Genomic DNA, 18,693 nt, shown 5'->3' on the forward strand with positions numbered 1-18,693 from the left:
TCAGACTTTTATTCTGAAATCTCAGGGATGTTTGCTTGAATGTTGTCAAATATTTGTGTGATGTGGGATTCCTTCTGTATGCAATGAATATGTTTTATTGTCATTTGTTAATAAGGAAGCTGTTTTGGCCTATGGCAGGAAAGAATAAAGCCAGGTGGGAAATCTGAACAGAGATATATATAGAGAGAGAGTAGGCAGAATCAAAGAGATACCATGCAGCTGCCAAAAGAGACAGACACAGGAGTCTTACCAGTAATCCAGTCTTGGATTAGAAATGGGTTAATTTATATTTAATAATTAGTTAATAAGAAGCTTGAGCTAATAGGCCACACAGAGTTGTAATTAATATAGGTTCTGTGTGACTGTTCGGGTCTGGGCAGCCAGGAAGCTGATGTGCAATTTCCATCGACAAATGGCAACCAATGTCGGGCAACTACGTCTACATAAAAGTTAAGAGAGTTTGGGAAGGAATTCTAGACACAAAAGAACAGAATTAAGCATGGCTTCTTGGTGGCAGCATTGTCTCAGGTGGGCTCTGTTTTCTAGAGGGGAGCAGAGGCGCAGCTCTTTTAAGAGAGGCTTCCTGACTCAGCATTAGCAGGAAAAACTGCACAGCTTCTTTAAGAAAGTGCTTCCTGGTTTGTGCTGACAGCACCCATGGCTCTGGCTCTTTTGGGAGGTCCTGCTTGAATAGGGTTTGTGGGCAAGCTATTTGATGGTGGCCTGGGCCAACTGCTTCCCAGAGCTGAGGTGGTGAGCACGGCTCCTACCTGGCAGTCCCAGAGGTGGTGGTGAACATGCCTCTGCCATGTTTAAGGACCAAGAGAGGCATAGCCAGCATCCATGGCCATCATGACCACACTGCTTACCATTTTAAAAGTGCTCCTTGTCAAAAATGGATTTCAGATACACAATAGGACAGATTCAGGCATAAAAGACCTCTAAACAAGACACAGTGTGTTTAAAGAAATGTACATAGGCTTGGGAGAAAGAATATAGACACTCATAAAAAGTAAATAGTTTTTTAAAATAAAACAAAGTCTTTAAAGAGACAGTAAAAGTAATATAAAAGAGTACAGACAGTCATATATTAAAGGAGCAAAGATAATAAATATTAAAAAGTAATAGGGTAAAAAAATTTTGGGAGCTCCCTGGGCTCTGACCCCAGCCGGACAAATCTCCTTCATCTCTGCCTGTTCTGATCCTGTTTGGGTCTATCCTCAGGATTGACTCCTGTTTGGATCTTTCCTCAGCAGTTGCTCTTGTAATATGGAAAGTCCTTCTGTATATGTGTTGTTTTTATTGATTAATAGAGAAGCTGATTTCGGCCAATGACTTAACAGAGTAAAGCCAGACTGGAAGAGATATAGAGAGAGAGTAGGCAAAGTCAAAGAGACACCATGGAGCCACCAAAAGAGAAAGACACGAGCTGCATGCAGATGGAACCTTGCTGGTAGGCCATGAGGCTTGTGGCAAAACATAAAATAATGTAAATGGGTTGATTCTAAATGTAAGAGCTAGCTAGCAATACGCTTAAGCTACTGACCAAACAGTATTGCAATTAATACAAATTTCTGTGTGATTATTTCAGGAGTCTGAGTGGCCAGGAAACAAACAAGCAGCCTCTGCCTACACTCCTGTTTGGGTCTATCTTCAGCACTGTCTCCTGCTTGGGTCTATCCTCAGGATTATCTCCTGCTTGGGTCTATCCTCAGCAGTTGCTCTCGTCTGGGTCTATCCTCAGCAGTTGCTCTCGTCTGGGTCTATCCTCAGCATTTTCTCCTATTTGGGTCTATCCTCAGGATTATCTCCTGTTTAAGTCTATCCTCCGCAGTTTCTCCTGTTTGGGTCTATCCACCACAGTTTCTCCTTTTTGGGTATATCCTCAGGATTATTTCCTGCTTGGGTCTGTCCTCAGCAGTTGCTCTCGTCTGGGTCTATCCTCAGCAGTTGCTCTCGTCTGGGTCTATCCTCAGAAGTTTCTCCCGTTTGGGCCTATCCTCAGCAGTTTCTTCTTGCTACAGGGCTTTGCCCTGCCCATTGCCAGAATTCTGTCTGCTGGGGCTCCTGCCTCTCTTCCACAAAACCCACACTCATCACCGAAATGTACAACTGTTCCTTTCCTTGATCACACCTCTCCAAACAGCTCTTGAAGACTGTGTTCCTGGTCTGTTGACAGGCTTGTTGAGCACGTGGCCACCTCCTTCACCACAGAAGTGGAGAGCACAGCTGTTGGGCCTGCCACCTCTGTTGGTTGTCGCTCTCAGCCCTGCATTTGCTTTCCCAGCTTCTCTGTTCTATAGAGTGATTGGGGGAGACAAAACTACTGCAAAAGTCAGAAGCTGCGTTTTTAACTCTGGATCCTGTGAACTTTCAGACTTTGGGGGTTATTGTCTTTGTTTTGTGGTTTTGTTTTGTTTATTAGTTGGTTTTGACACAATCTCTCTATATAGCCCTGACTGTCCTGGAACTCACTCTATTGACCAGGCTGGCCTTGAACTCCTTAGAGTTCTAAATCTGTATTCTGACTAGTTAGTGGCCAGAGCATGGGCTTGAAAAAGCAGGAAGCTCAACTGGTGAAGAGTTTGTCATTACAAGCATGAGGACCTGAGTTTGGATTTCTGAGAACCACATGAAAAGCCAGGCATGGCAGCAAACGCCTATATCCCTATGCCAGGAAGCTGGAACAGGGGTCTCTTGGGCTGGCTGGCCACCAGTCTAACTAAACCAGTGAGTTAGTTCCAGGCTTAGTGAGACTCTGTCTCAAAGACCGCTGTGGAAAACACTGACCTCTGACCTCCACATAATACACATGCACATACGCATGAACATAACATGTACACACGGAGAATGAAAATTGCACCTCCTCTCTTGAGGCCCTCCAGAACCACTACTAATCTCCCCAGAAAGGAAGTGCTTGGAACACTGAGAAACACAAGATACTTTACGCTGAGCCTCTAGGTCATCAGCAGGATAAACTCCCAGCCACCCAGAAACCACCGTAGCTGGTCAGTAGTCGTGGGTCTGCCTCCAAATCACTAACACAATCCAGAGTTGGCGGGACAAGAAACAACTGAAGGTTGTTACTTGGCAGTTAGATACTAGCCGACCTCCTAGCCTAGAGATCTTGGGGAGGGGCGGGCTGTCTCCCAGGAGCCAGCATCACTGAAGCACCAGAGACTGAAAAGCACCCGGAAGCCAGCCCCCTGGGTGTCCGATGCAGAGGCCGTGTATCTGCACCATTCCTGGATCCAGGGGACAGAGCAGGCAGAACAGCACTGGGGCTGGGTCCCCTGGAGTTCGAGTGTCGCAGCAATGCCGGTTTCCCACTCGGTGTCTATCACTATTTAAACTGATCTTCGGTTCTCCCGTTTCCTCTCATCTCTTCCCTCGAGCCCTGGCACATTTCGAGCCGGATCTGGTCCTGTCTTTATGGAGCTGTCTCACCTAATTTAGGTCTCAGAGGCTTAATGCTAAGCCAGTACAGCCCGGCCGAGGCTTCAGGCCCTGGCACCTGTCGGCTTGGCTGGAGCCAATTAAGCCCAACTGCTCCGAGGCAGCCTTGGGAAGCGGCAGGCTGAAGAGGCTGCCGAGGGAACGGTGGAGCTGCGGTCACACTTGAGCTATGGTCTGTTTAAACTGAGTCAGCTGTGATTCACGGTTCCCATTTCTACAGACAAGGAAGCTTTCGGGATATCAGGAGACGACAGACAGAGTCCTAAGGGGATGCCTTCTGCCTTCCGGAGGGATGACGGATGAGAAACACGCCTAATCCGTTCCATCCTTCGGGAAGAGACTTTTCCTCTAAGCCTCACTTTACGGTACATATTAGAAATATGATCAGGTATGAGGGAGACAGTCTAGAACTCTTCGGGGGATCAAAATGTATCCTGCTGTTCGTTGGCAAGCACCACTTCTATGCTTTTCTGATCCTGTTACAAAAATATCCCGAGGAGCAGATCTTGTTCCCACCACACGGCAGGCTGGAATCCGAAACTCTAAAAGAAAGCAGGCCATACTGGCAAGCCTGTCAGTACTTTGTGGATCTGGGCTCACGCTTCTAGTAAAACTTGTCCTCAATACCACCTTGGTTCTAATAGTAATAACAATTAGTTCTTTTATTTTCCACTCCCCGAGTTGGCAAAAATAACGGACACTGTCAGCCATGCTTTGATGACCAGCAAGTATACTTACATTTGTCCATCTGTCAAAGTCATTCAGACGAAAGGTTCGGTTTAGTCCCGAGAGTTGTGGGACAGTGGCAAAGTTAGTCACCTCACCTACACAACACCTACACTGGCGGGACCTGACGTGACCACTTGGGAACTGCGAAGTCAACAGAAGGCTTGGAACCTGCAGAGGGCTTGACAGCAAACTGAGGTTAATTTTGGCCAATTTCAGCCTTTCGCCCTGCAGCGGTTACCGGCCCGACCTGTCTCATGCACCAATGTCTCTCCCCATTGGCAGAGAGCTGTGCATATATGTTCCTAAAGCAAACTGCAGAGCCTGGGGGAGCTTCAGTGTGCAAATAGACTTTGGATTAGATGAAGGTGTGCTCTGATGGGTAATAATTGCTGCCTCTGAAAAAGTGCAGAGGTGGACAGCTGTGTCACATTTCCCTGAAGAGTTGAAAGACCGCCTCCTTCAAAGTAATTTCTATGATATTTGAAGATCCATTAATGTTTTTTCTTTGTTTTTCTTTTTCCCTTTGGGAACCATCCACTAAAAACTAAAACCCTGGGAGGGGGGTTGAATCTGGGAGACCTTGCAGGGAATATCACAGTGTAAATATCAAAACACATGATATACATGTAAGAAATTTTGAAATGATAGAAATACATTTGTCTCAAAAGCAGATTGGAAAACAGCGGCACTATGGGTAAAATTTGAAAGCAAATTCATATGCCCAGGAAAAGCTCAGGTTCCTTCAGAACAGACTGGTAAGTTTGTTCCAAGCTGGTCCTTGGCCTAAAGCCTGCTACAAAGGTAAACAGTAATCAGCAACAACAAAAAAGGCTGCCCCAAGGAAGAGTCTTAACTTATAAATAAAAAGGTCACAGGACACAAAGAGAACAGAAAGTGGGATACTTTCAAAGGGGGGAAAATACTGCATGCACTAACAAACCTGAAGAAAACGCCTGGTGGCAGACCTACAAGATGCCTTTAAACTAAGCGCCTTAAGACACCAGGAGAGCTGAGGGGAGTGCATGGAAGGTCAAGAGCATGTGTGGACAAAATGCAAACAGCAACCTAAAAAAATTCCACAGCTGAAAATTACGGTAGCCAAATGAAACCTGACGGGTAGGACTCAAAGGTGTATCTGAGTAAGCAGAAAGCAAAACAACGGAACTGTGGGAATTCTGAGTCTGCGGGACAGAAAGAGAAACCTACAGGACACCCTAGAACAGACCAACACACACACTGCTCCATCCCAGACAACAGAAGTGGAGGGGATATCTGAAGAAGTGGTGTCTATTTGTATTGACAAAATACATAAATATAAATCTAAGGTCATTGTTACAGTCTAAATCAATTACTAAGTTCAGTAAGATTAACTCAGAGACTCTCACTATGACACATTATTAGTAACTTCCCAAAGCTAATCTTCCAAAAATACCTGAAATCGGTGGAAAGCTGACCTATCAGCTATGAGGAACCTTCCTAATATTAGCTGTCCATTTCTCATGAGAAACTTTCAAAGCCGGAAGGCTGTAGGTCACCATATCCTAGATGCTAAATGAAAAATGAGTCAACCATGAAGCTTCCATCAAGCAAAGCTGTTCCTGAGATCCTGAGAAGTTTAAAGAGACTACACCTACCTGGCAAGAAATGCTTAAGGGGTCCTTCAGATAAAATGAGCACCAAGACAGAAACCGGATTGCCACGTAAGAAACCAAAGGAGTGGGCAAAGAGCAGGGGCAACATTAAAGTTGGTGTTACTCCAACAATGGTCTACAATGACTGACTTCATTTTTTCTATGTGAGACGACTGTGTTGTTATCAGTCTATTGTACGTATGAACTCGGATACTAGAGTAGCATGCACAAGGTCAAGCCAGATGAAGTCTCGGCACCAAAAGAGGAAGTGGACATGGGATCCCACCCCTAACCACGAAGCTATCTGCCATTGATACCTACTGGGAAAGGGAAAATCCACTTTCTCCAACGAAGTCTCCCTGAGGACAGTAACCACAGCTCAGGCAGGCCCCATGCCCTGAGTCACTGGCCAACACAAGATGAACTCAATGGCATTCTGCAGACTGCCCAAGGCCTAAATCACTGACCCACAAAAGTGAACTCAATGGCATCCAATGGCATTCTACAGAATTTCAGTGTCTTGTTCCTTGTTTGGGCATTTTTTGACTTACTGATCTTTTGCTTATTTGATTTTCATTTTGGTGTTTTTGTGGAGTGGGGGTCTGTGAGTTTATCTTGACCAGCAGCTGTGGAAATCAGCTTGCCTGACTTACTGGGAGAAGCACCTTGGGGAAAGACGGACAAAACCAAGCAGAGTTTAGATGTTTTTATTCACTGACCGGAAGAGGGTCTCAAGGACATCAAGGTGACCATGACTGAAATACTAGCACCTGGAGCGAGACCATCATGGAGCACTCAGTGTTCGCCATCACTGGCCAGGGGTTCGGGTGCCTCCCCCTTGTCAAGTCTTCAGTTTTGTAGGGCCCCTCCTTCTGGTGTAGCAATTTTATTCTTGGCTCAATCTCAACAATTAAAAATTCATAAAAGACTGTTTGCAAGAAAATATCAAAGTGGGTAAGAAGAGTTTCAGTTCTTCTTAGTGTCTAAAAGTAAAAAGGGGAGTCGGGAGGAAGAGGTAAGGAGAAAGAAGTCGGGGTCCGCCGTGTTTCCTCCTTCCCCCAGAGCATCCTCGACACAACTGCAGGGCGGTCTCAGTGCTGCTTGGAGATAGGCTCAGTCTCTCTGAGGAGCCACTCGAGAGCTTCCTGGCGGCCCTGCATCTGCAGCTCCTTCCCGATCACATCCCTGCAGGTCTGGTGGTAACTGTTGAGCCAGTCACACTGCGGGGAAGAAGAAGGACACCACACTGTCACTAAGAAGCTACACAGGCCAACAGGCCTAGGTGCTATGGTCACAGCTGAGAGGAGAGACACAAAACCTTGTCCTTTTGCTCCTAAATTCCCCATGTCCATCTGCTTCCCCGGGAACAGACGGGCTGCATTGCTTCTGGTGAAATGATCCGTCAAGAGTATAGTGTGCCAGCCTGAACTAGCTATGACTGTGAGGGAACCAAAAATAACCTGGCAGCAAGCCAAGGTACTAGGCTTGGCAGAGCGATGCATAACTGGGGCTTCCCCTTGTCAGGACACCTGGAAGCCATGTCCACAGATGCTCACAAGGGATGGGATTGCATCACTGAGCTAGAAGCCATGTCCACAGATGCTCACAAGGGATGGGATAGCGTCACTGAGCTAGAAGCCATGTCCACAGATGCTCACAAGGGATGGGATCGCGTCACTGAGCTAGAAGCCATGTCCACAGATGCTCACAAGGGATGGGATTGCATCACTGAGCTAGAAGCCATGTCCACAGATGCTCACAAGGGATGGGATCGCGTCACTGAGCTAGAAGCTCCTTACCAAGCCATGCGGACTTAACCCTGACCTACCTCAGGGTACTGACAGACAACTGTAAAGATGCCTGCCGAGACCAGATGCTCCTCAGCTTCCTGTCCTATACCCTCCAATGCTAAACAAGTGAGCATCAGCTAAGCCCAGGTGGCTCTGGTCTGCAGTGTCTAGAGGATACAAAGCCTTTGGTGGTCAAGGACGATGGTTCTTCAGAGCGGAGCTGGAAACACACTTTGCTTTACTTTCAGCCCCTGTACAATATGCCACCATAGCCAAACTTTTTTTTTTTTAAAGAATTAAAGAGTAGATGCTGACAGAACTTGGTGCCGGGAAACTGCTACCTCCGGACCTGTATTAGAAGGTCCGTGGCAGGCACAAAGGGTGAAACCCCCTCTGCTGGGACTGGTGGGAAAAGGAAAAGAAAATAAAGGAAGTGAGGACAATGTCCACAGGATAGAGTGGACCATACACCTAACTGGACCAAGGCTCGTGAGGCTAACACTAACACTGCCTTTGGTCTGGCTGCAGCAACTAAGAAACATGATGTTCAGGGAGGCTGTGTTATTACAACAAAGGAGCTGGCTTCCAGGAATAGTCTGAAGCAGGTACCAAAACCTGCCTGAGAGACCAAGGTGGACATATAAACCAAAGGGAACAGATAGGGTACTGCTGTCAACAGACTCTCAAGAGCCAGGGCCATAATGCCCACTGATAAAAGCAAACCAGCCCTGCCACAAGCTGGGGAAGTAGTAGTGAGGGTGTCTGCGTTTGCAGCAAAGTCAAAGAGCCATAGGCTGCCAGCAGTGGATCAGCTCAGTAGTGAAGGGCTGGCCTGCTATAACCTTAGGGAAAAAGGGACACTCCAGAGCCCTTTTGGTTGAGGGACGAGAGAGACAAGACAATGCAAACTGACTCAACAAGACCTGGGCAATACCCCATGGCCCTGCCATCTGCAGGTGACCAAATTCACATCAGATTATGGTCCTCTGCTGCCATCTGGTGAAAAAAGGTAGACCTACTCCGAAGAACCCCTAAAGGACTGTCGAGGGCAGGCTGATACCAAAGTACAATGAGCAGGTATTTTAAAAGCACAAAGGACAAACCTTGCTTTGAGCTATTACCATTTCTTCAGAAAAAATGGTGTCCTAGCCTGTGAGGTTCTATATAAGAAAGGGGCTTTTGCTAAAATAGTGAGACAGTCCTCTGCCTGCTATGACAAACACTGTTGGCTATATCCACGGAAACGTGCTTATGACCCAAAGAAAGGGAGGCTGTCCTCAATAATTATTGTCCACAGCGATTTGGTCAAGCAAGGTGTATAAATAGTCACTGGACATGGTAGATCCCAGTGACCTGTGTCCAGTGTCAGGAAGTGGGTTGTGAGTCTTATTAGTAAAACTCTTTCGGAAAAAAACAGCCTTGCTTAACTTTTCCTCATCCACTACTTCCCTGGATAAAGTGGAGCATCACCTGGGACAAATACTGGTCACACGTGGTCAGGGCAACTGTGCAACCTACGTACCTGGTCATAAACTAAAGCCTTGGGCTTCAAGAGTCCCTTAATAAGGCCGCGGAAACATAGCCAAAGGATGCTACAAGAGCCACGGTCCCTACAGGACACAAAGCTTCTAAGCAGGCAGCTCTCAGGCCACTGCATGCTCATGCTCCCTTGCCCCCACCGCATCACTGGGGAGCTAGGGCTCCTGAGCTGCAGATGGGCTCTTCCCACTAAGAGCACAGGACGACAGGCTGCTGTTTAGCTGAGCATCCTGTTCTAAATCTAGCTACAGTCTGAATAAATCAGGACCGCCAGGCCCCTTCAGTGTTCTGTAAACACAAGTGCCGGCTGAACCACAGGCACCGTGATCAGAGACGAGCCCAAGCACACAGGAAAGTTAAGCTAAACAGGAAGCGGATGAACTTCCTCAGTAACGCACATGTTAAATGAAAAACAGGTTTCTAGCTGGGTGAGCCCCACTCTACAGCCTCCCTGGAGAGTGAGCACCTCAGCCCTCAGGTTCCCTCCTCTTCAGTGCCGAGGATGCCCAAGCAGACCCCACTGAAGAGCTGCCCTGCGTCCGTCCAGAAGGGCACCGGTGCCCTGGGGAGGGGCCGGTGGCTTCTCTCAGGAACCAACCGTTGTATTCCTCCAGCGACTTTTCATGCTTTTCCTGACTCATGTCCCCATCTGTCACCTGATTTTCACTGGGACTTCCACCTTGCCATGGGGTTTATGTCCTGCTCTCCAACTTCCTGGGTGAAAACCTGTTTGTCTCTGTCTGGCTAATTGTTTCTACCCTCCCAGGCTCCTGCTGTGACTGTTCCCCAGTATGTGGTGTTACTCTCAGAGGCTAGGGACCCTTTAGAAGATGGGGTCCACTGACAGGAGCAGGTCATTACGGGCAGGTCTTCAAAAGTCATGGGCTGGTCCCTGGATCTAGTCTTTCTCACGGCTTCCTGGTCCCGTGACAATGAAACCTCTGCTACGCATTCCCGTCATCATGAAGTCTGCCTCCGCTCCTCACCCTCATGGACCATTCCTCCGTGCCCTCCCCACGGGATGACCTGAAATCTCCTGAAACTGAGCCAAAGCAAACCTTTTCCAAAAGCTGTTTCTGTCTTTTCTTGAGGACACAAAAGTAGCTGGTACCCTGCCTCAGTGCACCTAAGCAGGACGAGTGGAGTTGTTTCTCGTGAACGGCAACAGCCCACTGTGCCTACCCATGAGCACTAGGGCCCCACAGTCCGTGGAACGGGACTACCGCTGCTAAGAGCCCAGCACACACCAGCTACTAGCCCGGCGGGACTTGACACGTACTTGACCTCTAAATGGTACCATGGAAAACGGAGCAGGGGACAGTCTCCACCCCTCCTACTAACATTTCCCCCAAACTTGCACCCCAAAATGCCCCATTACCTCTTTATCAGTAAGAGAATCCACATCTATCATTTTGGTCTGGATGGGAACCAAAGTTAGAGGTTCAAAGGTCAGGCTTCCTCGGTTATTGAAATTATACTGCAGGACGAGAGAGGAGACAGCAGGTTACCCTCCCCTTAGCGCAGTGAATGGCTGGGCTTCCCCCACCATGCCCGGCGCCCCTCAGAGAAATGTGTTCGTGGGAGCTGACACTGAACACCAGGGCACCACCTTCACACAAGACACACAATGCAGGTAACACCACTTGCCACCCACCCATGGGCACATCTCTGAGTTTCAAACAGCGGTACTGAGCGCTCCCGCTCAACAGGCCCATAAAGCTACTGTATGTTTTGATGGAGAAGGCAGGGACAGGACATGACAGTGTCTGGACTTAAGAATTCTCTGGTTTGAGTTCTTGAGATTCTACTGGGATATAAACCATCCAAACAAGCTAGCCGTGTGACCTATGTTGTCCTATTTATAAGCTTTTTTTTTTTCCAATTCTGTGTCTGTGTGAATAAGACAACTCCCCACCATGTGGGTCCCAGGGATCAAACTCAGGTTGCCAGGCTTGGTGGCAGGGGCCTCTACCCACACCCATTCACTATGATTTTTTATTATTATTCTTTGGCAGTGCTGTGGACTTAGGACCTCGTTTGTGCCTAACCAGGGCTCTGCTGCTGAGCTATAGCCTCTGTCCCCTTCAGGTTTTACAGAGGAGAGAAGCTTCCAGTAAATCCCCTGGTCTGGATGAAAGGAAACTCCATTTTGGACCAATTATGGTACATTTTTGGTTCCAAAGAAAAAAATATTCATCTCCCCACAATAAGAGCAGGAAATCTTTAAGCAAATAAATGAACACCCACCTTGGTCTTCACGGGAACCACAAGAACAACATTCTCAATGCGGATCCCGAAAGCCCCATCTTCATAATACCCTGGCTCTAGAACAAACAACTCAGTGAGAGGCAGTCCACAGGAGACGCAAGGAGAAGAGGGGGGAAGGACCCATCCCAGCACACTGAAGGAGAGAGGGGGAAGGGGCCTACCCCATCCACTCTGAAGGAGAGAGGGGGAAGGGGCCTACCCCATCCACTCTGAAGGAGAGAGGGGGAAGGGGCCTACCCCATCCACTCTGAAGGAGAGAGGGGGAAGGGGCCTACCCCATCCACTCTGAAGGAGAGAGGGGGAAGGGCTCATCCCATCCATCTTCTCCCGCTTAGCCCCATCCTACAGGCTCTTAGGTATAAGTAGACGGGTTCTCAAGTCCTGAACCATGACCACAGACAGAGCACAATAATGGGGATCTGCTACAAGACACACACTGTGTATCCACAGGACACAGTGATGCAGCCCTGAGTTCGCTTTACAAACACTGGGAAATAGGAGATAGCAGAATAGGGCAGATCCAGTATGACCTTGAAGGCAAACAAAATGTCTATACCTATAAAAGACCATACTTCTTAAAATCTTATCCAGACCTCAATCTTTCTAAAATGAACCCAAATTACTCTGATAATTGAAAAAGACTGTATCAATTCAAGATGATCTGGGGTGGGGGGCTAAGGAGAACCTATTACCAATTTTCTTTAAAATAACTGAAAAGCATATGCCCTGTGCCCAAGGGGCACCTACCATCAGTGACAATCATGCATATGCCCTGTGCACGAGGGGCACCTACCATCAGTGACAATCATGCATATGCCCTGTGCAGGAGGGGCACCTACCATCAGTGACAATCATGCCGGCTTCCAAGGGCTCATCGGAGAATGTTTTATAACTAATGCCACAAGGACCCTCGTGAACGTTCAAAAATGACCCAACACCGTGTCCTGTCCCATGCAGGTAATCCAGGCCAGAGTCCCACAGAGCTGACCGGGCAAAGGAGTCTAGCAGGTGACCTGGAAGACAAAGGGTCACCTGATATTCGCAAAGCACTTTAGAGATTAGATGTACTATGTTTGACTTCACGAAGGTGAAACAGAAACCAAAAGTTACTGAAGAGTTCAGGTTTAAGCTCAGCACAAGGAAGAACTTCCTAACAACAGAAAATACTGACAAGCCAGTCAGAGCTCAGTCCAAACCCAGAGGATCATTTGCACCAGCAGCTTGGGGGATGGACACCTTCTTACAGGTTAAGGCTGCAATGGTGACGTGGCCAATCCTTTCTGGGAGCTCAGGGTGTCAGAATTACAGACACGAGAGTCTTCCCAGACTACAAGCATGGCAGGCATGAACAGTGAGGAGAACAAGTCTAAGGGAGGTAGAGAAGTGAATGCCCACCCGCCAGAGTCTAGGTCTGAGTCCTGCAACTGCAGTCCAAGGCCCCACCCACCAGTAACTAGAGCGGAATACAACTCAAGTCAGGATCTTAGCAACATAAACCCAACAAGGGCCATCAAAGGAGGCGTTGGCCCCAAGCTGAAGACAGACAGGAGGCTCCCCACGCCAACCCTGAGGCCTCTGTGCCCGGCTTGCCCCCAGGTGTCAACTGCTTCTGTTACTGGTCAGAAGTGACATGGGAATCACCATAAGCCTGGCTCTTGGGGACGAGGGGTGGGGGCACTCACTCCATGTAGTATCCTGCATATCCTAGCTGGGCCAGACTGCACTAACAAAACAAAATGAAGGATACATTTTTCTCCACCCAAATTTAGATGTATGAGTCCTACACCTGCTGTGTCAGAGAACAAACCACCTACCTTTGGTTCCCGTGGGGAAAACGGCTGCGCTCACAGCTATGTGACCTTTGAGGACATATGTGAAGCATTCCTACCAGAGAGAGAAAAAAAAAAACTGAAACCCCAGAAGGTAGCTACAGGAGACAGGTTGAAACCCTGCAAGTCCTCCAGCACTTCAGAACCCCTTGCCTGCTAGTGTCTAGCAATACTACAGAGACCATCAAAGTGATTTCAAAAACAAAAACACCACCTTAACGGCCCAGTCTCAGACCAATCTGCCAGAAAAATCATAAAATCAAACTTAAAGCAGCAGGAGAAAGACCTGGCCTTCCCCTGAAGCATCTGACACAGCAGGTCCAAGCAGGGTCCAGAGCCCTGGCAGGGATCTCTCCACCTCAGTTCTACGCTGCCTTCCTAACCGGTCAAAGCAGAAACGGAACAGTGTCCACCGTTCCACAAAGCCCTTGCGAGGGGAGCCGTAAACAGGAATGCTGACCTTGAGAAAATAAGAGGTGGCTTTCAGAATCGTGACATTGCTGATACCCTCCCCAAAAGAGAAGGCCAGAGCTGTCTGAAGCTGTACTTGACTGCTTTGACCTTAGCAGCATGCTTTCAAATTCCCTCCAAATGTCTTACCTGCCAATAATTACACAGATCTCATAAAGCCAATAAGCCTGACTCCACAAATATGAGCGCTTCACTACCCACTTATAATTTTCATTTATTTATGCAGCCCCTTTGATAAATGCGATGTGTTTTTAGGAAGGCGGAGGCCTGGAGCTTCTCCTTCACATCACCTTCTCGTAGGCCGTAGGGGTCCCAAAGTGCATGGTCCGGGTCACATCTGTGGTTCCGTCCCTTTCAAAAGTAGAAGGAAAAAGAAAGTTTTTTCAGTCAAAGCAAGCTTTTCTCAACCGCGAAACAGATGGGCACATGGAGAAACCATACACACAGCACTGACAAGAACAGCACAGGAAAAACCCACCTTGAAAAACCACTTAGCCTGAAAGGTTAAGCAGGCATCATCTGAATCACAGCCCGACTCCTAGACATACCCCAGGAGAACCGGAAAGGTGTGCCTGTACAAACACTCATACACGGGTTGTCTGCGCAATGGCTGAACAACCTTACAGATACATAAAAAGCTGAGGCTATACTTTGAGTGGGTGAATTACATCTCAATAAAATTGTTATAAAAAAAAATAAGAGGGGCTGGAGAGATGGCTCAGTGGCTAAGAGCACTGTCTGCTCTTCCAGAGGCCCTGAGTTCAATTCCCAGCAACCACATGGTGGCTCCACACCATCTGTAAAGAGATCTGGCGCCCTCCTCTGGCGTGTGGGTATAAATGGAGGCAGAAAGTTGTATATATAATAAATAAATCTTTAAAAAAAAAAAGAAAGAAAAAATAAGACAAAGTGTGAAGGCAAAATTGGCTTGCTAGAGTAGGAAGCAAATGGACCCTGACAGACACTATTCTTGCTCATACAGTGAGGCACTCCATGAGACAGCCATCACCGGGTTATGACAAAGACCAAGTACACAGACGCTTGTAGCAAGAAAGCCAAAATCCATTTCCTTCTACTGGAGAGCAAAGAGATTATTGAACCGAGACCCTAAAACTGCCCAGAGGCATCTCTTAGCACACACTAGCTCACATTAACCACACCAAAAACATAATTTCCAGAATCTTCTCATAAAATTCAGAAAAGGCAGGAATTTCTGCTATGACAAAAGGATCCCAACATGTCCCAAGACCAGTCGCAGTCCCCCGGAACTGGCTTGCAGCTGCGGTGGGGAAAGGCCTTTCTAAGCACACAGTGCAGTGTCTACTCTGGCTGCTCTCTCTCTTGGGTTTCAGCAATGAGATGCGAGCAAAGTTCAGCTTTCTTCTGGGAAAAAGAAAAAATGCTGAAGAGGATGGCTGTAAAGGTGGCCAGACAAGTTTAGAGTTGGAGGGGCAGGTCCCCTTTTCACAGTCTTACATTCAGAATTAGCCTTCCTTCCTCAGGCCCTTCCAAGACTACTCCGAGCAGGAGCTGGCAGGCCGCTCTCTGGAGTGGAGCAGAAAACTCCACAATCGCTCCCAAGGCTCATGTTAGTCCATGTGCTGATTTCATAACCTACCAAGTTATAGCCAAGGACTGCATAGTATAATGATCCTTCATAGAAACAGCCACAACTGGGCTTTCTCAATGAGAGGTCACAAAACAAAGAAACACAACAGAACCCATCCATCAGTGACCAGCGAGGGATGGGGGAGCAGCTGGGTGCGCTCAGCTAGAGCACAGCTTGTCCACCTCCTCAAAATCTGGCCTTGAACTGAGGAACTGAGTCTCAAGTTTGACAGCAGCCTTGGTTTACTTACTTGTATTGAGCACCCGAGTCAATGAGGTACACCTCATCCAGGGACAGGGTCCTGTTTGTCTCAGGAACAGGCCTAATAATCAAAAAATTAGTTATTCCAAAAACCTAATCACTTGGTAAACCTGAGAGGGTATGAACATTGTAAGCTACTCTTTCTTTTTCTTTTTTTCTCTCTCTTTTTTTTTGGTGTTTAAAGAGGAACAGAAGAAGAAACAGTTGTATTTATGTCTAGAACAATAAGTGAGAGATGACTTTAAAAGAACAATCAATAGAACCCATGTGACTGCAATCCTCAGAAAGTTGAGGCAGGAGGACTATAAATTAAGACAAGCCTGAGCTACAGTGAGGCCCTACCTCAAACAACAAACAAACAGACAACATACAAAACCTGACAGAGGAAGCAATGAGTTTAAGCTTGGGTTCCAGGGATGGGAAGGAAGCAAGAGCCAAGGTCCATGAGGGGCTCACTACTTACTCTTAGGACTCCATACCCTGCCCAGGAATCTCGTTGCTAAGAGACCCTACCTTCCCCTGAGAGGAAAGAAGCGGGTGGGGAAACTTCTACACTCTTCAAAGATCAGGAGGTTCTTTGTGAAAAGTGACCCAGACAGGACCACTGTGCTGGGAAACATCCAAAGAAAAGACAGCATTCTGGGCTCCCACTCTGCAGGCAGCACCAATCCCTTTCCAGCAATAACAAGATAAGCAGACACCAGCCCAGTCTCTAGGCAGACATCTAACAGCCTGCAATGAAGAAACACTGGAATAGGAGCAAATGGTTTTGAAATTTGTATTACTCTAATCATATGGGGGAAAAAAATCCACCATGAAATTCATCGTTTCAGTCAAAGTGAAATCCCTTTGGTATCTGGAGCTGGAGCGTTCGGTGAGAGAGTGGTCGTCACATCTGCGAGGATCTCCCATACTCCCACACACAGCTTTGAACTCTATCCCAAGACTAACAGCTCTAAAACAATCATTTAAAAGGGAGAAGAGTCTAACCCAGCTAGAGCCCAGAGCCCTTCCTTTACTGTACATGAAGACAGAGGAGAACGGGTGCCAAATGCCCTACACAGAGCGAAAGCACTGAGCTGGGTAAGCTGATGTCCACACCTAACTACATTTCCTACATCACCAGCAGGGCCCAGATCCGGAGTACAGCAATGCCCCTGTCTCAAGAGTTCAGGGAGGCTCAGCTCTGTGGGTCCATGGACTCTCACAGATCATATGCTAGAGAGGAACAGCGAAAGAAAGAAAGAAAGAAAGAAAGAAAGAAAGAAAGAAAGAAAGAAAGAAAGAAAGAAAGAAAGAAAGAAAGAAAGAAAGAAAGAAAGACGAGCCTGGGATGTTGGCTTCAAGGCCAGAGTCAGGGAAAGATGGCTCTGCTCCCCAGCATCTCATGACCCACAACAGGCTGGCCCCACAGTTAGCAGTGCACTTTGGACGTTGGCTGTGGTGATCACAGAGGATAGACAAGAACATCAACAAGCCTGCTGTTACCAGAAAAGAAGCTCAAGAATTCAGTCAAAATACAAGGGTTATAGAGATGATTTCTGAGCCTCAGAATGGAAATCTGGTTAGGTGTGGTAGCTCATCCCTGTCATCTCAAGCTGATGCAGGAGGATCACCATGAGGTGGAGGGCAGCCTAGACTATATAAAAGTTCTAGACCAGCCTGAGCTATAGGGTGAGAACGTATCTCAGAAACTGTTAACAATAACAGCAAACAAGTAAGAGGAAACAAGAAAAGGCAGAGGCTTGAGGACTCGGGAAACATGGCCTCTGGGATCTTATCTCCCCTCCTTCAGCCTCCACACAGCGGTGGGCACGAGCTTCCCCTGCTCCGGCTGCTGTGCAAAGCCAGGCCTGTGCTCCTGCCCGTCTGCATGCCTTACGCATAGTGAATGATGGCGCCGTTGGGTCCCGTACTGGAGATGGTTGGGAAGCTCAGGTCCACAAAGTCAGCCTGTTGCCTGGAGCAGACACAGAGCAGGGTCACTCAAGGCTTTCACGGTGCTCATCCAGCACATGGTCCACGGGTCTTCTCCACAAATACTCACCTTCGAAATTCCTCGGCTTTGTCAGCAGCTGAGATCTCAGTTACACCACCTTTGGGAACCTACAAGAAAGCGTGCTTATGACTCATCACTGAGGGAGCCCGTGCTTCAGTCATGGGAAGAGCATACATTCGATGCTTGGCTTTTCCTCAATTCCCACGCCCCAAAGGCCCACGCTTCAGGATATACTGTGTCTCCTCTCTAATAAGGAGAAAACATTGGCAGGCTCTTGAGAAAGCTATCTAAAGAAGAGTTCCTAGTTAACTTCCCCCTGAACTATTTTGTCACAGCATTATATCCCCAAATCTCCCAAAATGCCATACATCTAAATTTAAAATCTCAAAAGCATCACCTACTAAGCAACTATCCTAAAGCCAATTATCCCAGAGGAAGAAAAAGGATAAATGCAAAGATACTATAGGTTATAACAATAAAACCAAGAAGAATACATAAGTAAAACAATCTAGCACTGGATCAAAGCAGGCGCCACGTGGAGTTTTTCTTAAGACAGCAAAGCACACAGACAATGCTCACACTACATGGTTCTAAGAGGAAAATATACAAAACACAAAAATCTATCTGTATACTACAAGAAAAACAAAAAAATGATTTCCAAAGAAGACTAGCTGGCAGCATGGAAGAACTCAGTAGAATCCCTGCTGATGACTAGGGGCCATACGGAGGAAAACGATCACACTAGGACTCAGTAGAGTCCCTGCTGATGACTAGGGGCCATACGGAGGAAAACGGTCACACTAGAACTCAGTAGAGTCCCTGCTGATGACTAGGGGCCATACGGAGGAAAACGGCCACACTAGGAGAACTCAGTAGAGTCCCTGCTGATGACTAGGGGCCGTACGGAGGAAAACGGTCACACTAGGACTCAGTAGAGTCCCTGCTGATGACTAGGGGCCGTACGGAGGAAAACGGTCACACTAGAACTCAGTAGAGTCCCTGCTGATGACTAGGGGCCATACGGAGGAAAACGGTCACACTAGGACTCACTCAAGTCCCTGCTGATGACTAGGGGCCGTACGGAGGAAAACGGTCACACTAGAACTCAGTC

At 47.6% G+C, this 18,693-nt stretch overlaps 1 protein-coding gene across 3 annotated transcripts in view; it reads right to left on the reverse strand.

Moving 5' to 3' along the window:
• Positions 1–6,507: 6,507 nt before the first annotated feature.
• Xpnpep1 (X-prolyl aminopeptidase 1) overlaps positions 6,508–18,693 on the reverse strand; it is a 53,548-nt gene continuing 41,362 nt past the window's right edge. For all 3 annotated transcript variants that reach the window (XM_075974366.1, XM_075974364.1, XM_075974365.1), the window contains 9 exons: positions 17,631–17,689; positions 17,466–17,543; positions 15,573–15,644; positions 14,004–14,064; positions 13,228–13,297; positions 12,253–12,426; positions 11,393–11,469; positions 10,524–10,622; positions 6,508–7,036 (listed from right to left, as the gene is read on the reverse strand). In XM_075974366.1, coding sequence (XP_075830481.1) covers positions 6,908–7,036; positions 10,524–10,622; positions 11,393–11,469; positions 12,253–12,426; positions 13,228–13,297; positions 14,004–14,064; positions 15,573–15,644; positions 17,466–17,543; positions 17,631–17,689 — 819 coding nt within the window. In that variant the 3' untranslated portion in view covers positions 6,508–6,907. The remainder of the gene's footprint in view (positions 7,037–10,523; positions 10,623–11,392; positions 11,470–12,252; positions 12,427–13,227; positions 13,298–14,003; positions 14,065–15,572; positions 15,645–17,465; positions 17,544–17,630; positions 17,690–18,693) is intronic.

Source organism: Microtus pennsylvanicus, chromosome 5 (assembly GCF_037038515.1).
Source record: "Microtus pennsylvanicus isolate mMicPen1 chromosome 5, mMicPen1.hap1, whole genome shotgun sequence".
Classification (NCBI taxonomy): domain Eukaryota; kingdom Metazoa; phylum Chordata; class Mammalia; order Rodentia; family Cricetidae; genus Microtus; species Microtus pennsylvanicus.